Source organism: Accipiter gentilis, chromosome 1 (genome assembly GCF_929443795.1).
Source record: "Accipiter gentilis chromosome 1, bAccGen1.1, whole genome shotgun sequence".
Lineage (NCBI taxonomy): Eukaryota > Metazoa > Chordata > Aves > Accipitriformes > Accipitridae > Astur > Astur gentilis.
Genome location: NC_064880.1, coordinates 31,026,282 through 31,050,127, shown reverse-complemented (window position 1 = coordinate 31,050,127; position 23,846 = coordinate 31,026,282). Strand labels below are relative to the sequence as shown.

Genomic DNA, 23,846 nt, shown 5'->3' with positions numbered 1-23,846 from the left:
AACATAAAGCCATCTCTTGTCCTCCTCCAGTTCCACGTCAGTATCGAGTTTTGCTCCAGAGGAAGGGAATCCCATCATCAGAAGTCTCCTATCCTACCCAATCCTACTGCATTCTTGCAAGAGCAAGCTTGTCCTTTGCACGGAGAAAGACAAGGTTGTCTATAAAGGAAAGGGAGCCATTTGGTACACCCATGAGCAGACAACCCTTTGGGGCAGGACACGGATTTTGAAATGCATTGGCAACCTTCACTCCAACATTTTCTGACTTCGAAGTGTTTCCCATTGCAAAATTAAGACACTTAATATAGCTGTATGTAATATCCAGTTTCTAAAAAAGCAACCAACAAACATGTTAAATTCTAAACTGAATGTACTCATTACATACCCATCACACAAACCTATATTTGAGCTAATGGAACTACAGTGAGCATTCGCCCCTCAACAGACTAGAAACTGGGAAGAGGTAAGGTGTTCCGCTATCAGATGTCACAGATTTGCTAAGAGCAGAAAAACAAAGAGATGTAATACCTCTGAAACTTATGCCATGCTTCGTAAGGAGAAAAATCTAGTGAGTACAGTCTCTTCTGACCCTTCTTCCTAAAACACAGCCACTTTCCCTTCCCAGTCGACAGTTCTTCACATTCTGTTACTCACTCTGGTTTATTTTCCCAGTGTCATTCTCCAGTCTTCAAAGCTTTCCATCCTGGTCCAACAGCAGTTTAGCAAGATGTTTCCAAATGCAAGCCCCAAAACTTACACCTCTTCATCCAATTCACACCTCCCTCTTACCCTAGCTTTTGGTCACTCCCACACTCCTACTTCCTTTTATCTCATTTGCAGGGTTAACAGTTCTGGTCCTGGCCAGGGACCCACCTCCTACTCGGTTTCCTTCGTTCCTCAACATACAGAGGTCTATTTGGATCAGAGGCACTTCCAAATTCCTGTTAGGTCTGCTCGACTCTTAAGTTTAGTAACAGCTGTTTCAAAGAAAAATTCCTTTGCCACTGTATATCTCACAGTATTTAGCACTACATTAATATTTACCACTACATTTTGTTTAAAAAAATAAATCATACAAATACGGAAATTTTAAAATTTGTGTCCTGCACAAATCCAATGCATTTTAATGATTTTTCCCACTAGAAAGAAGACAAGGTAATTATGTAATAGGCTGAAATAAACTAGGCTTAGGAACAAAATACCAATTTAAAAACAAACAAACAAATAAACCCAATCCATTGTATAGTTACTTAAGTACCAGATACACAAACCAATTCAATAAAGGTATTATATCTTATCAGATACATACAGTAATATTTGTTTTAAAGAAATATTCAAGTACTTCAGTAGAGTCTAGAAACGCACAGAACATGCAGTTGTACTTCTAGTGCCTCAACTTAACAGATGAAATCTTCTCTTTACACAGGCAAAGGACAAAAAATGGGAACCTAAATGGAACAGAGTGAAACACAGTAAAGCTAACAAACATTGCATCTTTCCTAGAAAGAGAAGTTTCTGTCAGAAAAAGATGTGGTTGACAGTTTCTCTAGTGCTTTCATATAGTTATTGTGTGCTGTACTTTTGGTACATACCTGTGGAGCACGCAACAAGAAATGCCAAGAGCGCAGGAGACCTGATACAGCTTAATATTCTAGTCATAGCTGCACATGTCCTCATTTTGCTATTTACCACAAAGAAACCAGAACCATACATTACATATCAATCAGAAAGAGAATACATTTTTTTAATGTTTTAATGAAAATAATGTGAAGTATGGAACTTCACAGCGATGAGGTGGCTAAACCAGAACTATTTCCCCAGATCTACAGCAGTTACAAAATACTACGTAATAATCCTTTACGAAGAAAGCACTTACTGAATTCGTGCAAAACTTACATGCTGCAATTTTCAGAAAAGCACCACACTACAACTGCATTCCATTCATTCAGAAGCAACCCAGATTCAGTACTAGAGAAGCTGAAGGTACTGCTCAATGTAATGATTCATAGTTTCCCTAACAGAAAGATTCAGCAGTTTTCAGTCGAGACCTTTATTCCCTCTCTGAATAAATGATGCCTGAAATTTTTATTCTTGTTCTAATGGAATTTCAATGGCCTTCACTGCAAATCTACTGGAAATTTTCGCATATTAAGTGGAAAAAATTAAATGATGTTAACCACATTTTAATGTGATTAAGGCTGACAGGGTCATTATTTCTGCTAATCACTCAGTTTAAAAAGCTCAAACAAAACTTTGTAACAGCCAACATTTTTTCTGTTTTTCCATATGTCTACTTGAGTTGAGAATTAAAGCCACTACAGAATATGAAACACAGTATATATCATAAAAAGGATATATCAAGAGTTTTCTGCAATTTGTACATGTATTTCATCATAATTAATCTCAAGATTAAAAAAAAAAGGGGAGAGGAAATCAATCTTACAATATGCATATCCCTTTACTACTTTTGTCTTCCTCAAGCAAAAGACAAAATGGAACAAGAGAATATGTATCTCTCTTCCTGTAGCTCCTGTTTGCTAGTGAAAAAAGAGAAAATACTTCTGCATGTCTTTACTGTGAACCAAAAGGTATGCCACATCACTGAAAATAATTTCTTAGCAAGTGTCTGTTGGGCTCTGCAGGATGGAGTTCTGCTTGTTACCATTCAGATATGCATAAGCTGGAAAATGGGCACAAAAAAGCGGAACAGAGGCAAGTGACAATGACGAGTGAACAGTATGTAGTTTTCACAGTGCCTTCTAGTTTCCTCACATGGGGGATCAATGACAGAACAGAAAATTAAGGAGACTGCTGCTATGGTCACTGGCGCAGCTCGAGAGGCGCAGCCTTACAGCCAGCCCTGCCTGCTCTTGCTCAAAGGTTCACCACCGACAGCAGCACTGAATCCCCATGGAGCAACTCCCCAAGATCAGTAACAGAACACAGAAGTCTTGAGGGTGATTGAAGAGGGTGGAAGGACTTAAAATTAAAAAAAAACAGTCCTAAGTTTGTCTCATTTGCACTGCCAGAGGAGGGGGGATGCTGTCTGTGGGATTTATTTTTTGTTTCTTTCTGGGTGGGAGGAGGCTGTTGAGAGGTTTTGTTTGGCTTGGGTTTTAGGCTTTTTGCAGGATTAGCATTTTCTGTAAAGACCACCACTCTAATGCTTATTGCATACCACCCTCTGTGGATCCTCATTTCTGGAGGACCAGTACCTCTCATAAAACGTGCTATCTCTCTCTTCACAAACCCAAAACTTACAGATGATTTTAAAAAAAAGCATTTCAGCATCCAAATTCATTTTTCTACAGAAGTAACTGTGTTTATACTTAAGTTACTTTAGAAGAGAATGAAAGTGCAGACAGACTGATTCACATTGATCATTCCCATCTGGTTTAATAGATACATTTCAACCTTGCTGAATCACTAAAAATAAAAACTGTATTACAACGGCTTCTTGAATTACAAAAGAAAATTTAAAAAATAGTAAACAAGATCATTACCTTCTTAACCTTCAGGTACATGAAATTTAACTGAAAAATATTCTATTTCCTTCCCATTCCTTGGCAAAGTATCCAATCACATACACAGCGATTTTTAGATCTACTTCATGATTACAACAAAAAATGCTGAGAAAAAAAAGACGGTAATTAATCACACACAAGTCTTTTCATGTAAGACTTTACTTCTACCGTCACATCTAGCATGTACCGCTAACTCTATTTCAACAGCCAGCAGCTAGTTTTCCTGAAGAACATTTGCTTCCTGCCTGAATATTTTCCATAAAAAGGAAAAAAAAGTCCAACGACTTTAGATCATTTACTATCAAGGAACAAACTACGTTAACTTCAGTATCATATTACAGCTGTAGTTTGTGATGTTCTCAAAAAGAAACATTATTGGTATTGTTGGACTTTCTAGTTTTAGTGTGAAGCCATGCACTAGTGCATCAACTAACAACCTCAGTGAATTCTTGTGCTCATCTAAGAAGGGACCCTGCTGAATGTCCTAATGCATCTTATTGTGAATCTTCAGCAAATAAAACTTCATGTATGAGCTCATGATGTGCTTTGCTGCTGGAAAGTCACAGGCTCTGTGGGAAGCTTTTTATCTTCCCAGCAGTCAGTTCTCTGAGAACATCAGTGCAGCTACTGTAGTTACCTGTAGATTACTTGTATTTTCTCACATCTGTGTCCAGCAATCTAAACCATGATGATAAAGGGTCATTAGGTTTTGAGTGAGGAAGGGGATGGACTAGACAATTTGCTCTGATAAGCTCCTTGTTGCGAGCGCCAGTTTAGAATGCGAAATGTGGGGTTATGCACATTCTCAACTCAAAAGCCAGTGCTCTCAGAGCACCAATTAAAAAAATCATACTCAGCCCATCTTAAACTACACGAACACATCTTACCTGAAATTTTTACAATTAATAATATTGCAACAAAATAATTCTGTCATGGTAAGAAGGACATCAACTATTAGCCACAAAAGAATTCAGGTACAATTACTAAGATAACTGCTGTTTGGAGCACAGCAAAGCAATTTCCCACAGTGGGACTTACAGTTCAATTTACCAGTTGGGCAAATATTTTGCGCTCTGTAGTGGTCTACAGAGTTAACAGTTACCTGTAACATTTGAGCAGTGTTATACTTGGAGAAAACTTTCTTCAACCTAAAGAGGTGTTTCAGCTTTTATCTGTTCCCATGAATACACTTTTTTCCAACCCTGTTCTAAGAACTACTTTAAGGCTTTCAATTAACATTAAATGTAAATTTATGAAAGAGCCAATGGCTCTATTTTCCCATTCCAAGTTACTCACAATGAGGTATTGTAAGTTATAGGCTACTTGGAAGAGGGATGAGAGTAAGCACAATGTCACCTATAAAATTACGTTAGTCCTCAAGTAACATGATGAGGTGGCAACAGGCTATTTTTCCTTACAGGGTGTTCTTAATTCAGTAAAATAATAAAAAAAACAGTCACATGAGTTAGACGATACTGTCACAAATGGAGAGACATGTACCCACAAATGGAAGAAGGCTGCATTTTCATATGCAGCCAAACCAGATTATACCATGAATACAGTATACAGCGAGAATGTTCCGCTGACATGGTCAGTGATAGAGCTGTAATAATCCTTTAAAATATTCATAGTGACATTTAATGTCAAACTCCAGAGAGTATCATGGTATTATGTTAGGCAATAGACAAATACATGGAAAGACAAAGGAGCCATTGAATATTTCTTGGTCAACATACAAGTTGTCACAAGAAATCCAGAGACTTAAGAGGATGAAGAATGTAACTACTACACTTCCCTCTTCTCAAAATTAAAGATTAAAATCATTACCACTCAAACAGTAACTCATCAGCTTAGATAGTTCAAAAGGGTTTTTCTCCATTGCCCTTGCAGAGATGATGATATCCTGCTATGTTGCTTCCGAGTCTTAATTTCAAGTCAGTGAAGAAAAACAGAAGACTGATATTTTACACAAAAAATTAGGTCTATTTCCAAAGTAGAATAATACTAACAATGCATGCTCATAATGGATTTTCCACCAAGATTCAAAGACAGCATTTGAAAAAAAGTTTTTTTAATTTTATCAAGTCACTTTTATTTTACACATATACATCTCCTGGTTCTGACTTCTGCAAGAGGACTAGCTACATACACCACACTTTTTTTGTGTTTTGGGTTTGGTTTTTTTTTTATTACTACATGGCCTTTAATGAAAATGCAACATTTTGAGAACTAACATTAACAGTCTGCATCATCAGAGAAAATGAATCCTCAATAATTATTCATACACCAAGTAACTGTAAACCCAAATCATTTCAGAAGACCTGAATGTGTCAAGAACTTTGACAATTATGACTGGAGCCAGAAAACTGTAGCACTGCAGAATTTCTTATGAATTTTTCTAGTTACTTTTTATAAATGCTGTCCTAGATGACAGCTTAATGTGTACCACATGCAATATTTATTCTTCTTCAGTGTCAGACTGTCTAGCCATCCAAGGGAATACAAAGAATGTCACTTACTAGGATAAAAGCACAAGGAAGGTAATCAAGGACATATGTAACATCAGCCAATCATGCCCTATTTCAACATCCTATTCCATTCATAACAGTTCAACAATTATTTGCTTACTGATAACTTGCTTTCAGGCTGTTTGTGTTCCCCATAATGGTGGTTTGCATTTATTTTGCTCTTTAGAATTGGACACTTGCTGTGCCATGCATGTTTGTCAAAACTTTATATCTTCTGTCAGAAATAGCTTTAGCATATCAAATCATTTCTGTTTGTCAGAAATCACTAATAGAACAATCTAGTTACCTTCCAGGTCAATAGGCTACTAAAATAACTAGAAATCAGAAACAAAAGGCTATCACACAACCACACACTACTGCAAGACAGGCACCTAAAACCACATTTCTGTTTAATAAACTTTGAACATATAGCTACATCTTTATGGAAAAAACAATACAGAAATTAGACTTTAACCAGAATGGAAAGCTATTTCAGAAATATACTGCCTAAGCACAAAGACATTAACCTTGCTTTTTTAAGCTTGAATAATTAAATTCCTTACCAGTCCTCCGTGTCCCTTTACCTTTTTTTTTTTTTTTTTTTTTTTTTTTTTTTTTAAATTTATTTTACCAAACACCTATACGGAATACTTGCAGACATCTTGTCTGCTGATTCCAATCTATCTGATGGATCAAGTTATGAAAAAGCATTAATTCACAAAGACAAGTAAAGACAAGCAGATAGAGGGAGCCAAAGACAAACATTTACCCTCCATAAAGTTTTAATAATAATAATAATAATAATAATAATTTAAAAATCCTATGGGAAACTGAACACGCATGTACATGCACGCACACTTCATTCATCTGAGTATCCTGGAACATAAAGATTTTATTAAATAAAAACAGGTACGGATTTAACGAGCCTCTGAAATAAAACATAAGCTGGAAGAACCATCACATGTTTTAGATCGACAACGTTGTGCAGGTTTTCAATGTATTAGGTGCAAGATTTTTTTTTTTTTTTTTAAATAAAAGCCGTTTGTTTGGATTTAAATACATTTTCACTTCAGAAGTGTAACACTGTGCCAGAGCAAGAGAAGAGCAAGACTTGATATACAGCGAATCTGATTAATGCATTTTCATTGTTCAACTCAACGAAGTACAAAACTAGCACATGCACTTAACTCTCTTTCAAATATTTATCTTCTAAACATCTCTTCAGGCTTTAGAAACTACTGCCAGAGTAAATCCCAAACATTATTTTATTTAACTTCTCTCCAAATTAACAATAATTAATGTCAAGCATTGGTCATAAAGGATAGTAAGATACCCACACCAAATGTCTCATCTGACAGTTCTTCCATTAAACATATATAACCTATGAACTTTCCTCTCCAATTTAAACATGAAGCAGCATCTATTCTTGGTTTCAAAACAAGGATACATAGTTCTATTCATTGTAAAACTAGTGACTATCAACATTTGAACATTAGTCATTAGTATCAGTCATCAGAAGTAACTCAAGTTGTGAAAATAAAATACTCTGCCAACACTTTAGAAGGCAAGTGATCTTTCTTGGGAAAAACAAGCAGTTAAACGAAATCTGTTTCCATATACTTAATACATAAAATTGAGCTGTAAATAACTATAAAATTAAAAGGAAAACTATTTTTAAAACCCAAATAAAACGCATCACATTTTCAAAATAATCAATGAAAAACGCGTCTGTTAATTGTGAAACAAAGAATTTACTTCAGAGCAAAAGTAAACTTGAAAACTGGGTACCAAAGCCATTGCAGCCTGTATTGCCAATTGTATAAAAGAATCTTCCTTCTTAAACATTATTTTTCTATTTATAATAAATGATTTTTTGATTAGCTGATGTTTCCATTTAGCCCCTATTTGTAGAAAACAGAACAATAATCCATAAAATATTCCCCCAGAGAATAGAGATGCTGCAGGCCATTCATGGAGAACAATTTCAAGATGAGTATTGGTCCCAGACCCCATAAATATCTCAAATATTAACTGCAGTGAGATAAAGAACAGTAGGTGAAATAAAATTAACTTCAACTACGAGAACTTAAAGAGATTAACAGAAGTCTGTAGCATGTGATAGTAAGACATGTTTCAAGACATGATCCAGACAGACAAATTCAATAAGCAGAATTTGAGGCACATACATGTACGTGTTTGCAAGTCAGATACACCAATACTGAGTAACAGATTATGAAAGGGAAGTTACTTACTAATTTGGACATCGTTTAAGAGATACTGCTCTAGTGAAACTGACTGCAATGCCCAATCCAAATTTCTCCATACAGATGTTATTCCAAAAGGAATACAAGTAATTCTCTTGTTATTTCAGAACAGGAGACAACATTATCAGAGGGGATTTTGGCTTAAAAAAAATTCTAAAACGAAAGCTCGTCTGCCAGTTATTACAACTGTTGATGTGTCTACCCTTAGAGTGAAAGGCTGTCTTTCCTCTCAGAAAACACCAGTTACAAGCAGCAATGAGGTATCAGATCCCAACACAGAGAAGGAGCTACTCACATTGCTCCCACCGCACCAAGTGAGACCACAGCCAATCACCCCTCTACAGTCATTCAACTGCCTTCCTCTCTGCCTTCCAAATTCTCAATAGGACCTCCACAAAAATAACTGGTGGTTTTTAAATGACATGTCAGATATAGTAATAAGGACCCAACAGATGTTAAAAGCTGGGGACATATACCCATAGTATCTATTTTCCCCTTGATTTGAAAGACTTAATTTATTTGCTATATGGACTATGCACAACTTCTGTTTCTATGTTGTCTAGTTGACAAAGGCTAAAAATGCTCATTCATTCTGAAAGGCACAGGGCTCAATAAATTAATAATAGTAAGTAATAATAAATAACTTAACATACAATAACTTAAGAATAAACAACTGCTATCAAGAATAATAATCTCTTGTACAATTCTCTATCAGCCAATTTGTAGAGCAAGAAAGGGCAAATACCCCCTTTATTTAAAAATAAATAAATAAATCCTACTGTCTAGGATGAGACCTGCTCATTAATGGGACAAATTCAAGTTATTCTTTGAGCTCATAAACCAAACCATGGCATATGTAGATCAGTCTCTACCCCTCTGTCCCTGCCAAAATTCTCCTGAGGTTCAAGTATGCAGAAAAAGGTAACTTGATTCAGCTACAGCACATTAGGAGATAGCATTTTAACTGCAATGAGAGAAGTGTAACCGGACCTCTACAAGTTGCATCACAAAGGAGAGAGAAAATATTTTTATAAGTCAACAATAAACAGAAAAATGCAGCAGAACAGAACTCATCATCTCCAAGTAGATTTGGACACTCATTTTCAATCAAAGAATAATCTTTATCTCTGGGAAATTTAATTGAGTAGACTATTTCACCTTACTTCCTTCTCTTTCTCTCATCAATATTATTACACCCAAAAATCACTGCAGTGAAGGTGGCTGTGCTTGTAATAGGCATGACACAAAAGAGTAAGGAAACAAAAAGTGTTCTATTTCTTCATTAGTAACAATATTTCTCATCAGGAACTTGAAATGTGAAAGGGATTTTGACACAAACATCTACAAGCTTACATGCACAGTCAAACTGCTTTACTCTGAAATGAGTAAGAGTGAAATCACTACTGAACTATTTACCATTGGAAGTAGGATTTGAAATGTGCATTTGAGGCAATGATACTGTAGAGAGATGACAGCACTGATATGGTGGTTAGTACCCTAGTCTCCTCCAAAATCCCTGAGGACCTGTTGATCGGGTTGCATTGATGATCCTCAGGACTAACAACCGTGAACTGCAACATACTGTAAATTACAGAATCTGGTCCTCAATATAAAACCTGGGTTCCTAAGTTGTTTACCCTTCCCCTTCTTCCATTCTGTAACAAAGACAAGAGAAAAAAACATTGTTTCTCCTTCACTTTTTCCATTTCAGTGTTTAAGACTTCACTGGCTCGGAGTACTATGAGAGAGAGATGCCTATTCTCCTCAATAGAAGCTAGTCTGAATCTAAAAACATAAGCCATAAAAAGCAAGATGAGACATTCTGAAGCTAAAAATTTCACTTTAGAGTATCAAAAAAGATATCAAGCTACTGAAAATTCCCAAACTCATTTAGTTGCCAGTAAAACTAATGTAGTAAAACTATATGAAACCATACATTGTCAAAAGCTAAGCTCTAACCTACAATAAATAGGAGGCAAGCAATCTAAAGAAGAATTGATTCAAAGAACTAGAAGTCTGCATTCAGGCAAGCAAGCAGACATTGCTTAGCCAGCGAAGTCTGTGACAGCAGCGTTCGCTGAAGGACCACAGCTACATACAAGATACACTTAAATCACTCCAAGCGCATTTGGAAAGCCTTTGAAAAAGAGGACTGACAGAACACATAGTTTCTTTGCAGACATCATTCAGGAAATAAATAGCTGATACAATTCCAGAAAAATATATGCAATTACTAGACAATATCAATATTTTTATTGGATAACTTGATTGTAAAGTAGAGAACATTTCCCGAAAACATTTTGTCTATGATTTCACCAGCACCAACACTTTTAGGGAAATAGTAAGGAAAACTGGGGCATAAAGCACAAGCTTTCCGAACAGTGGAAAGTAAGTAGCAGAAAATTGAAGTAAGCGCTTTACACACTGTACTGGGAAGAAAGAAGAGCAGTTATTTGCTAGTCTCTGCTTTCTCCATATCCACTATGCAGTAATGAAATCTATACTCAGACATCTCTCTGCATCTCAGGTTTGTTTCTGAGCAGTTTAAGCATTCTTCAGTTTTTTAAACAGACTGAAGTTTGAAAAGGATGTTGTACCTTATGATGCATCCAGACTTAGGAACATGTCCACCGCAATGGTTTTGCAACCAAATTTACAACATTGTCTCTGACAACGTCACCACATACCATTTTTCTGTGGAAGTCCCTCTCTTCACCGCTCATGTTATCTACACATCGAATGCAGCAAAGTCGTGTAATTAATCTAGTGCCACATTATTCTCTTCCCTAGTACTCTATACCTTAAGTAGCATGTGTTTATAAAGTTGACAGAAAAAATGTACTGAGAAGTCCCAATTCCAACCAAGATCAGGAAGAAACAAAGTTTCTGAAGTATTCACACAGTATATACAAATAAAGATGCCCCTTCTTAACCTGAACAGGTTGAGGTAACTTTGTAAGTGGTTAAGTTTTTGCTTGGTGAAAGCTAGCATCTCTTGCTTGAGATTTTGCCTATGAAAATCCAAGTGTTTAAACAAAATATCACACAAATTACTTGATTCTCCGGACTGCCATGGCAGATTAAAAAGGTATCATTAGAAGGTAGCAATTCATAAGACTACACAAGCCGACTATAAAAACTGGTGGAGCATCCAAACTCAAAGCTGCTGCAGTTGTTCAATGTCACAACTGCACCCACTGAATTGTGTATAAACAGCTCAGAAATTATGGTGATGACAGCGGAAAAAAAATAAGCACACCAAGAAAAGCATCTGGAGAGAGAAGAAGAAAAGGAACAGAAGATGGGAAGCAAAGCCGAATTGTTCAAAAGGAGCTTTGGTATGACATGCAGCTGGTAAGACAGGGATCATACACACAGCAATGAAGTTGAAAAGTTACTCATAGCTGCTTTCACTCAGCACAGCCTTACTGATACGAAGTGTTAATAGGTAGCTCTTTTGTGTTACTCTGATAGTATAATCAGCGTGATGCACACGGATGCTCTCAGAGAAGACAGGAGGCCCGCCGGGGTATGGCTGTGTTGGGCTGGTGTTCGGGGCTGTGGTATGCCAGGCCGTCACGTATCACTCACAGCATTGCAGAAACTGTTCTTCATTACTCCGGTCATCCTGCTCTCTACAGTCTGCAGCCTTTGATGAGTTGTAAGAATAGCTTGAAGCTACCTTTATCTGCCCAGGACAGGCCTTCCCAAAAACCAGGAGGTGCCCCTCTGCACACACCACCCCCCCCCCCCCCTTTTACCAGTTTCAAAATTCCATGTATCCTAAGTAAATTACTGAGGCTTTATTTCCTGACTTTGCAACCTACACTGTAGCTATTTATAAGTGCCATGTTGTAACCAGGTGGACTGAAATTTTTGAAAACAGCTTCACCATACAGCACTGCCCATTTTTAAAACATCCCAGAAACATTTTATTTGAAAAATTTTACTGTTCTAATGCTTAGGAGCCAAGACTTTGTGTTTGGCACAGAGCAACTCAGTATCAGAGATAAACCATTGCACTTCTGCGAAAGTCCATCCAAATCAGAAATTCACGTCCTCAGTAGCAAAACTGCTCAAATTTAACACTGCAGAGTTGCAGCAATTTAATCTCTTTCTATAATCCACAGCACCTGCATGCAAGCGGAGCACTGGAGTGAAGCTAGACTTTTCCTGGAAGGTGTTTTCGTGTCTGGGGCGAGGTTACACACCAGAGCTGAGAGCAGGAACCCGACTTCCCCATGCGTAGAGCGTAGAGACATGTCCCCAACACCTGCTGTTACCCAAACAATATGCATTCACATTCAAACGGACGGGGGACTCCAGAGGGGGAAGCAAAGGAAAGCAAAGCAAAGCAGGAAGTCTGGTGAAAGAAATCATCCAGACCAGAGGACTGGACTGGAACTAAGCCAGCAAGAATGGGATGAAATCAGAGAAAAGGGAGAGACAATCTGGCAAAGACCCGCAGAGAACAAACAAGTCAGCTAGGAAAGGGTTGGGGGAAAAAGTTTGGGATAGACAGAACAACTCAATGAAAAGTCACTGGAATTGGTAAGACAAAAGACTACAAGAAGTCAACAGGCAATGTCAGGCAATGGTGCTGGAAAGAAAAGAGATTGCCATTAGGTTGATGGATGACAAATTAATTTGTATTCATTAATTAATTTGTGTAAGACATAATAAAGAATAACTGTTTATTAAGCAAACAGCATGCACTATCCCCTACTATAGTAGGTAAGCACTCTGTGGAAAACATATGCCATCCTCTAGTTAAAACAACCTGAGCTGTAAGGTACTCTCTCTCAATCAGGCAGTAAAGGTGCAACAGGACACCTAAATTCTGGATCTTGTTAACTTCGAGTATCTGACTTCACAACTTGTGTGTGCGAAACTCCATTTATACACAGATAATATAAATAAATGTTTTAAAAACATTTCAGTTGGGAGGCAGGGACAAGAAGTGCAACATATTTTAAAAAATCATTGATTTTCCAAGTCTGTCAGCACAGAAGACAGCCTTAAAATCATTAAGTGGCTACGTCAAGAGAACATCTCAATACCACGGTGGCATTACAACTTATAATTATGATTTAAAGAATTCTACATCAAATACATTTTCAAATATATTTATAAGAATAAAATTTACCTGCCTAAATATCCATGACTATATGACCTACAGTATATTTAAATATACACTTACTGTAATTCAGAAAAATAAATGTAATTCAGAAGCTGAAGGTAGTGAAACCTGCATTCTGCCCTCACTTGGGTATCTTGCTACATGGCTAATATGCTGGTATTTGCAAGTAACTGTTTGTTCTAAGTGATGTAATTCTGTTTGTCTCTGCACTGCAAAGGTTCATGAACAGCAGCATCCCTCCCTTTAGAAGAGGAATTACTTTTAGGTATTGGGTCCCAACGGGAATTTTTTTGGTTTTAGCAAAATTTGCAAAGTTAACCTATTTCAGGCTTAAAAGGGAAAAAGGGTGAAAGGTGAAAAGGGCTGAAACTTGGACGGTGAAAGGACATTGTGTTTCTGTGGGACTAAGACGGAGATATTTCACACTTTATTGAGTCACCATATTTCTAGCTGTAAAAGAGATGGAGCTGGCCTGCAGCTGTTCTTTCCCTTAACTTTATTTCCTGTGAATTTATTTACTAAGATTCTTAAATATCCATATCCTTATACTGCTTGTTAAATCATGTTTTGCTTCAAGGCATGTCACTTTAATATTAAGATTTCCATTATTCTTTATTTCTTTTGGTTTTTAAAATGTCTTTTTGAAAGGTCTCAAATCAAAATGCAGGTAAAATGCTAAGGAAGAACTTTCATTCTAATTTTTTTTTACATAGAGGTCAAATATTTATTGCTAACCAATTTAAGAAGAGTCTGTACAAAAACAGTATCTTCAAGACTTCTCCAAAATCAGGCATTATTTAAGGGTGGAAGAGGAGGTTTGGGAGCACAGGGGTTTTTTTGCTGTCGAGTTTCTTTTAAGTTTTCTTTTCTTGTTTTTAACAGGCGTACTAAAGCCACGAAAACCTTCTGGATAGCACTTCTCTTGTCACCATCCTCTTGCTCTGCCAGCACACAACATTGCCTTGCCCTTTTGCTAAGACAGTGAACACACAACTATTAGATCTATTCTACCACTGGGCACGTACCCACAGAAATATAACCAAGAACAAGAAGTCTCCATTTACCACCAGATAACAACTTTCCTAACTAGTTTAAAAGTGAAAGGCTGAGTGAAGCACATTAATTCATACTCAAGACTATTGAGTCTTCCTTGTACTTTACCCTTGATATTTCTTTCTTCATGTCAAATCCCGCTCCCTTCCCCAGCTTTTTTTTTTTTTTTTTTTTTTTAATATTTAGAACATCTGAAGCAATATGGAAAAGATGAATAGAAAAGGATTATTCACTCTCATACTACAAGATCTAAGGAGCATCAAATGAAATTATGATGTGGCAGATCCAAAACAAGCATAAGGAAGTACTTCTCCATATAGCACATAGTTAAACTGTGGAAGTCCCTGCTCCAGGATATTAGGATGCCAAAAGTATACTTGGGTTCAAAAGGTCAATGGCTAAATTCATAGAATGAAAATCAGTGAAAAATTATTAACCACAAGTATATCATATCTGGCTTAGTCAGTTCTACAATAACAGATTTCAAGAAGCTGGATGCATACACTCTGTTTGCTTAATCTGTTCCTATAATCTTCCCTGGACATCTGTTAGTGGCCTGTCAGAAACATGATACCAGAAAAGACAGACCTTTCATCTGACCTAATTATGCCTCTTCTAGCTTAAGAACATTAAAAATGCTATAAAAACTAACAGGGAAAAGGTTATTTATTATGACATATATGCCACCTTTCTAAATACACAGGAGTAAGGTACTTCAAGAGAGGTACCCTATCCCATCAACACCCAACTTATTTTTGTTAACAGAATGTCTACCATAACATTTTGAGAAACAACCTCTTGAAAATAACATTAACACATTTGGATACTCAAAAGTCTGAATTATATTAGAGAAAGCAATGTTCAAAAATCCGTATCAAGTTTCAGATGACTTAGTTATGATGCTATAGATACTAGAAAAATTTTTAGCAGCATAGCCAGCTCTTTAAATTCCAGTCTGTGCATAGGATGAAAAATTCACTTGTTTAGACCTGAGAAGTTGAGTCAAATGATCAGTCTATGCAGCTTTGACACATACAGTACTCCTGGTGCTCACTGTAAAGTGTAAGTCCAAAATACTGAACAGATCAGTATGCTAAGCATGGTCCACTACATATGCTTATCAATTAGCTCAATATATTTCATAACTGGAATCCATATTATGACCCGCTAAAAGCACCTTCTTCAGCAAGACTTAAATGTAAACCTTTAATTAGATGAAGGGCTGATAAATCTCATGTCCTGGATTTATGTGACATCCTGTGACTCAGAAAGCAGCCTTAACTGAAAATTAATAGGCTTATTTAGAATACTTTCATGGTAAAACTCGAATACATGCATACCGTGTTAAGGTACTGGATCCATATAAAAACCATTAGGAATTAGCAAATGAACAGCTTAAGTATTCGTTTAGAGCAGAGCAATACGTAGTAAGAATGGTTTCAGTGGATTCCCCCATACAACATCATGATTACTGTCATCTGATCATAACACAAGTGCGACTAACACAGCTGCCATGTCAGCTTCTCTTCAGGGGCTAGGTCTTAATCATAAATCAACTGAATGACTAATTCAACATTGTTAAAACCAGCAAGTAACTGCTTGGAGCCATTCCAGTTTTTACATCTTTCAAAAGGTCAATACACCTACTCAAATACACAATAGTCCTATCTTTCACAGTGTTTTCTTCTTTTCTTGGATTGAAAAATAACATGTTAGCACTTAAATGTAAGTGTGTTTTAACTAACAATTAAAATGTTCATTAATTCTGAAAGAGTGACCCAGTAAAACAAAGACAATTTTAGTTTTCCTCTCTACCCACAATCAAAAAGCCTCTCCTCTCGCCTTTGCTGTTTTAAACACTTTTAGAGTTGTAAAAGTATTACGAAAACATTTTACTGCTGAGCGTTTCCTGCATTAACCTTACTTTTGTTATAGTAATATTATGAATTAAGCTCAGAAATAAACTTTTTCAAGTTGAACGACTAGTCTAAATGTGGCTTGCATTTCAAATATGAACCTCTACCCCTCAAAATAATAACAAAAATCATAAACTAAGTGGCATCTAACAGTAAAATATATTCTAATCATTTACATCTGCTTGCATCACACAAATGACAGAAGCCTACCATTAGCATTCTTCATAGAAAACATTTATTCTACTCTTAAATATAAAAGCTATGTTGCATAAACAGAGGATTTAAAGCTGTGGCAGAGTGGCTGAATGAAAGAAAATGGCAATCTTTCTGGTTCTAGTAGATGCCTTTCCCTATCACACAATGTTTCCCACTCATAAATACATGACAAATACTTCCTCAATCATTTTTTACGAGCAGGGATGCACAGGGGGTAGTCAATGGCTAGCTTGAGGGAAAATAGGAACAGCAGGAGGCAGAAACTGTACTGAAAATGGCTATGTGGTAAATTCTCTTCTGGAACATCACTCAGCTACCCAGGCTTTGATCTTTCAGCTACAATTACACTCACATCCATGAGATCTGGATATACTTTTTAAAAACTAAATCATTAATTGTAATAGAAACAGTTAAAACATTTCATTATATGACTCCTCAACTCAAACATCTGACTTTTTACAAATTAAAAATTGCAATTTATACAAAGATTTGCTTTCAATTGGGTTTAACTATGTCATCATCACAACTAGTCTCACAAAAAACATGGGGTGACTGGCGACAGCTAAATCACAGACTGGCGTCTCCTAAGTAGTCTGTCTACCATTAGGGTCTGGGAAACGGTATTTACTGTACAATTAGAGCCAGGGAGCTCTACCTGTAATCATCCAAATACAGGTGCGAGGATCCTTTTTTGGACAGGGAAGCCAACTCATCCATTTTCACATAAACTTCCACGCCTGTACTGTAACAGCAAGCTTTAGGAAATCTCAACACTCGTACTTCAAAAAAAATATCATCCGACAATAACAGAGCAAATACTACTCTTCTGATTTTAAAGACTTCCTTGGGTAGAACCACTTTTAATGTTTAAATCGTCATACCCAAAAAACATTCAAAGGAGGAACAAATTAATTTAAAATTATAAAATTTGGCAAAATATGAAAAGCTTACATTATTACACTGGTTACCAAGCTTATCTCAAAGTCTGTGTTTTGGGATGAGAGGGTTTGCTATTAAATAGGTTAAATTTTGTTCTTCAATACTAACACAAAATGTCTTGGAGTATCAAAAGGACAGTTTTAGTTGCAGTAATTTCACAGAATTTATTCTAATGATTTATTGGAGTTAACCATCTGACATTAATTATTGTTTTGGCTTCCAGTCTATGAATGTTTATTTTTCAGTTTAAAGCCTTCTCACTCTTTGATATCATATGGAAATGAGAATTTTTAATGGAAAATTGAAACCATGTGCATCTAAGTACTTAATGAAGTACAGGGAGGAACAGAGGGTGTACTTTAGGAGAATTCAGATATTCCGCTTTAGATACTTTTGATTTGTTTGGATGAGCTACACGCATATATCTGTTCACAAACATACGTTTATACATCTTCAAAGTATCTCACAAGTACAGTATTTAAGGATCTGAATACTAAGAAAAGGTTTGTTGTTTAGTTGGGTTTTTTAAGCTAAATATACAGCTATAGATTTTTTTCTTCATTGTATACTACTTAATCTGTTCCCTCCTCCACAACCCACCTAGAGGTTCCAGTAACACGCTAAATGCTGTACTTCTCAACAGCAGATTCCCACCATATGCCTACCATGTTAGGACTGGATCTTCATGCAGTTCACTGAATGTCTGATAGATTGATTTCATAACCTTCATGTACTTAAGTCATAATATTGATGTCAGGAATACTTGAGGGAAACCTGTGCTGTTCATGGCATTAAAGCTCATCAAAACAGGCCTGTAAACCATAAGCAAAGGGCAAGCAAGTGGCAAGGAAGCCAGGCACCAACTGCAAACAGAAGAGTACTGTTAAAATGGGCAATTTTGCCACAGTTTGAAAGATTTCTGTGCAACTCACATAGCTTTAGTCCTCCCGCATTCAATTCATTCCTTTGGAATGAAAAAGATGTTGTTCAGATAACCAGCATTATATAACATGATAAAACCATATGTTTATTTAAATCAGTACTTCTAAATCAAATATCTTTTCTTCACAGTTAATGGATTCATGTAAAAATATAGGGAAGGAAAGCATATTCTTTTCTATTCTGCGCTTTCATTCAGGGTTTCGCCATATGCATTGTACTCAAGCAGCAGGTCAATGGGAGCGTAACAAGTAACGGAAGTGCAACATTAGTTTTTATTCCTATTTTAATTAATATCCTTAGTGATCTTAACGTGCAAGGAATTATTTACCATTGAAATGTGGAATAGAAGCATAAACTTAGATATTTAACCTGAACACACTCACCACTTGTTTTTCTTTCTAATGTAGTCTTTTTCAGAGAGGTTAACCAAGTAGATCATCGGTTTTGAAGTAAAAAACAAATGTTTGTTCAAAACGTCAATCTAGAAGTGAAAATACAGAAGAATTTTAAAAAGAAGCTATACCAACTTGAGTTAATTTTATGACCATCTTCCTCATGGCAGGACTGAGAAGGCAACATAATTAAAGTGTAATATATAGACCACTGATAAACACAGAATTGGCTGATAAATGTAACGTTCAATACACTACAAATATGAAATCTAAAAGAAAAACCTTTAAAAGACGACAGTAACAGGTAGTAAAATTAGATGTCAATTCATGGGATAGTATTTACAGCCTACCTCTTTGTCATTCCAATCATGATAGAAGCGGACAGCTTTCTTTTCATCTATTACCCATGTCTTGATTTTGCACATTACATCCTACGCAAGATCAAGAAAAAACAAAGTCAAAAACTCAGCTGGATATCAGACCATTCTCTTCCATAAACAAGGCGTGTCTACATTAAGTTTCAAAACATACACAAATTAAAAATTAGATAATGCCGTTTAAAAACAAATTTTTACTCTCCCAGAAAAATAGAAATTGCTGCTTTAAAAGTCACTAAAGAGCAGTATCGATTATTAAAGCGATACAAATCGCATAATGAGGAAGTTAAAAATATACAATACCCAAGTATCACCTCTCGCCGCCACGAAAATTAGCAGACCTCATAAAACGTATGTAAAAATCAGTACATTTTAGACTGCTTTTCAAACTCAGTAAGACACGACATTTCAGCATCCAGCAGGAGAGACCACGTACAATATAAACATGCCATTAAGAAAAGGGAATGGGAGGGAAAAAACACGGCAAATGTCTTTTTTTTTTAAATTGTGAGCAAAAGAAATTGAGCCTATTATTGATGATCCACCCTTCAAGAAATTAATTCAAATGGCCAAAGCCCTTTTTATTCCGCATTAATTTTTCGCCAACACCTTCTCCCTCCCCCCCCAAATGAAACCTGCCAAAGCCTCCATTACACAATGGCAAGAGCCTTGCACTGGTGACCTCCAACCAGCTGCATTCACTTTCAGAACATCTCTCTCGGCAGGAAATCTAAAGGCCTTTTAGTTAGCAAGCTAGTGTGCATTCAGAAGGAGTAACTGCAGGAAGAGCCCAATGTGCTTTGTTTCTCTGGCCTTTCTTCACAGAAAGATTAATCATCTGTGAAATGGAAACGGCAAACAGCAAGTGACACAAACTGAACCCTTCAAGCCTTTCCTCATCAGTTTTGTGGTCATGAATCCGAAAGCTGCGTGTGGCACGGTTCTCCTTACAGGCAGGTGTTAATAAAAGGCTCTTGGGTCTGAAAGGTCAAACTCGGCTCTTCTAGGAGTAGTACATTTTAGAGTCGCCTATTTTTTGTTGTAGATAATTTATGATCATGCTTTAAATAATGCATTTGTAGGTTATAATTGACGCAACTGAGAATTAAGATCTTGAAAATACAAGGAAACATTCCTTTAACCGTTGAGCACGCAACATTTTTTGCACTTAATGCTATGCGGCTGAAGTACATTTATAAACAACCGCAAATAACATCAGTATTTACTACAGTCTCTCCTAGTCTTGCAGTTGCTTTAGTTGGGGGGGAGAAGAGAAAAAAAAAGAAAGAAAGAAAGAAAAAAAGAAAAAGCTCTTCTAAATCTTCAGATCCTGATTTGAAACCCTCCAGGAACAGGACTCCCCACAGATTTTAACAAGGAAGGGGCAAGCTAAAACTTTTAATGAAATCTAACATGTTCTGCCTAAGAATAATCACTTTTACTCTCCTATAACTGAATTTCACTCATAAATGTTTAAAAGTGGCTAATATAACACCATTTCCTACAAGGAGAAGATCAAAGTGCTATATTACAAATGCATTATGATTAAAAAAGCACTGTGCAGCTTTGCTATTAACTGTTCTTTAAACCCTAAAAGGCTTCCCATAGATCTCACTTGGCACTGCATATACAACCTTTGACAAGTAATGTAGACCATTTTTATTCATTGCCTAAAATTGTAGGCAATTATGTGCGTCACACTGGCCACCTGCAAATTCTGAATGCCTGCTCCAGTTGTCAGAGCAAAAAAACTAATGTCGGAGGGGATTAATCTAGGGGGAGAGAGTCCTCTTTAATGGCTCCAGCAGGTGAAATGGCCCAGCTGGTTACTATGATGAGTGGCCAGAACAGCTTATGTAGAGACATGCAACAAGATTACACATAAAGAAGAAAACAGTGGTACCATCCTATCTTTAACCCTATGTGCTTTTTATTTTTTTAATTAGTATAAACAAGATAAGGGAAGCAATTCTACCAATAGGTACTTTTCATTTAAGATCTTTATCCTCAGCTTTTGTTCAAATAGATATATAAAAATCAACACAATCTCCAAGATTCCTGTTCAGCAGTGAAGGAATTCTGATTACACACTATTTCGGGTTTTATACTAATTCTGTAGGCACGTACCACGTGGCTTTTGGCACTACAATTCCCCCCCAATAACAACACATTATTGCATATAATTGGAGTCGATAAAAAATTGACAGAAAAAAATTATAGCACAAGTTATCAAAGCCAATCTTTTAGGCTTAAGCAGTAACGAGATGGTTTTTAAGCACATTGTGAGGGTAGCTACGTGATGCGGAACCGCCAGAAAATTTCAAGCATCAACGCAGCAAACAAAGTTTGCTCTTTCTAAAGAGCACTACCTAAGCACATAGCTGACAATCAGAACTTCTCTTCCACATTCACCTGCTACCTACGGCGACACATCAAAACCCATTTTGGCACAGGCCTAATTTTTCAGAGTTCTCATTTAGGTACCTGACTTGATGCTGTTTGCAACTATTGTTCTAAGGGAGTAATTACACACCTAACTTCCACCGGAAAGGCTGACCAACAACTGCATATGCTGAGGAGAACCGACAGCTGTATACTTGCAATTTTATTTTGGTTTTACAGAGAAGGCAGCAAGTATTGGAAAACTTTCTTTAGATAAAAGGATGGAAACTTATAAGCAAGCACAGCATTTATGTCTGAAGCTGGTGAGGCAGTAAGACACAAAGAAAAAATTTGGAAATAATTATTCAAAGTAAAATTTTCTTTGATGGACTATCTGGGCAGTCACGCCATGCAGAATGTAGGCAGACAGTCCAGAAATGAAAAAAAAGGGACAGATTCCCCTGCATCAAGGGTGGTGTCCCATTTAAATGAGATTTAATATGATCCCCTAACAAGAAATCATTAAAAGCTAATGACAATATGAAGAAACGCAACTATTTCCACATATTTTTTTTTTTTTACTCAGCTGCTCCAATACTATAAACACACACACACAAAAAGGAAAAAAGCACATTTTCAGGTTATATCTCACGTAGCACCATTTTTAGTTTTATTAATTGCTTCTGTTTAGACCTGGTGAAAGAGTATGAACTGACCTTTTTATCTTCACTATCACTGTAACAGTCATTTAAACACATTTAATCACTACTCTAGTTAACTCTGAGATGCTTAATAACAGAATACAGACCAATGATCCACTTTGTTTCATTAGATCTGTCCTCCCCAGTTGCACACTTGGAGGTCAATCTGTCACCGGCAGAATGATCCACTTCTCCTTGTTTGATGAGTGGGGTATTCTTGTTCTGGTTTTCAGCTACCAACATTATAGCAAGCACCATTTAAAAAGCCACCCAAAACCCCTCCAAAATCCAATTTACTTACAGTTGTCAAGGCATATGAAATATAGAAAACTTCATGAATATCACATATCACTGTTTTAAACATCAGTTAATTTCTGACTATATCCTCGGCAATATATTTAGCACATGTGGATACCTAGTATATTTAGCCATACGGCGATTTTAATTTATGTCCTGGTCTCATTTTCCAAAGGCAGCAAGTAGTCAACCCACAAATGCTAAGCAGGACTTTAGCAGTAAGTCCCAATAGTATAAAAAACTATAAAGAAATACATTTAAATTGCATTTAGGAGATTTATCAAGACATGCTCATGAGACACTACTGCATAGAAAAATGTGCATACATTAATAAACTCTCTGGATGGATGATAGTAATAATGTGTGCCAATGCCAAATTCTTCTTACAGCATGAGGGACTAAACTGAAGCTTGGAAAACTCACTTGCCTACTTGGCATCAGAGAATTGTGAGTTTTTTGTTGTAAATTAGCAGGGCATGTAATTAACTTCCGCAAATTTAATAAAGAAGTAAGCAGTTGTGAGGATTAGCACTTCACACTTCAAAGTGTAAGTGAATTCTCCGTGATCCTGCAGGCAGTGCAAAAGTCTCCGCGACTACAGACAGTAACTGTAAGTACAGTAGGATCCCCCCCACCCCCCCAAGGGAGATCTTTCCGAGAAGTATGGAATGTTTCTCAGCACCTTATTCATTCCCTTCAAAACTTCCAAGATGTTATAACTGACCAGCTCCCTGAAAACACTTCAACAGCAGTTAAATACTTTTTATTAAAATATTTCAATTGTCCAAAATTCTATGATTTTCACTGCTCTGCTCCTCAGACGAGCTATCAGGAGTATCTAAAACATTACCTGTAGCTCTTAGTTAGCTCCTCTCATTTCGTACAGAAGTCCAACAGCACAGCATATCAATAATGAAGGTAGTACTGTGTAATATATTCAGATTTCCCTAAGGAATCTGGCTCAGTGATGTAAAGTATTTAATTCAAAAACCACTGCACTGCACACACTAAATGGAGTCAACACCACCTAACCAGTAGGTCTCAGAATGTAACTGTAAATAGAAAATCCAATGAGTGTGCTTCTGGTGGCACTCCAAACAAATTATTTGCATTTCACTAGTTATCATCTTTCATCAACAGCCTAAAAAAGACGATGTTAATGACACAGACTCTGAGAATAGTGCATTACTAACAAC

At 36.6% G+C, this 23,846-nt stretch overlaps 1 protein-coding gene across 3 annotated transcripts in view; it reads right to left on the bottom strand.

Annotated features, from left to right (window-relative positions):
* The window catches only part of OLA1 (Obg like ATPase 1), a 103,645-nt gene that overhangs the window by 21,650 nt on the left and 58,149 nt on the right, over positions 1–23,846 (bottom strand). For all 3 annotated transcript variants that reach the window (XM_049812410.1, XM_049812420.1, XM_049812430.1), the window contains 2 exons: positions 19,244–19,324; positions 18,885–18,982 (listed from right to left, as the gene is read on the bottom strand). In XM_049812410.1, the coding sequence (XP_049668367.1) occupies positions 18,885–18,982; positions 19,244–19,324 (179 nt within the window). The remainder of the gene's footprint in view (positions 1–18,884; positions 18,983–19,243; positions 19,325–23,846) is intronic.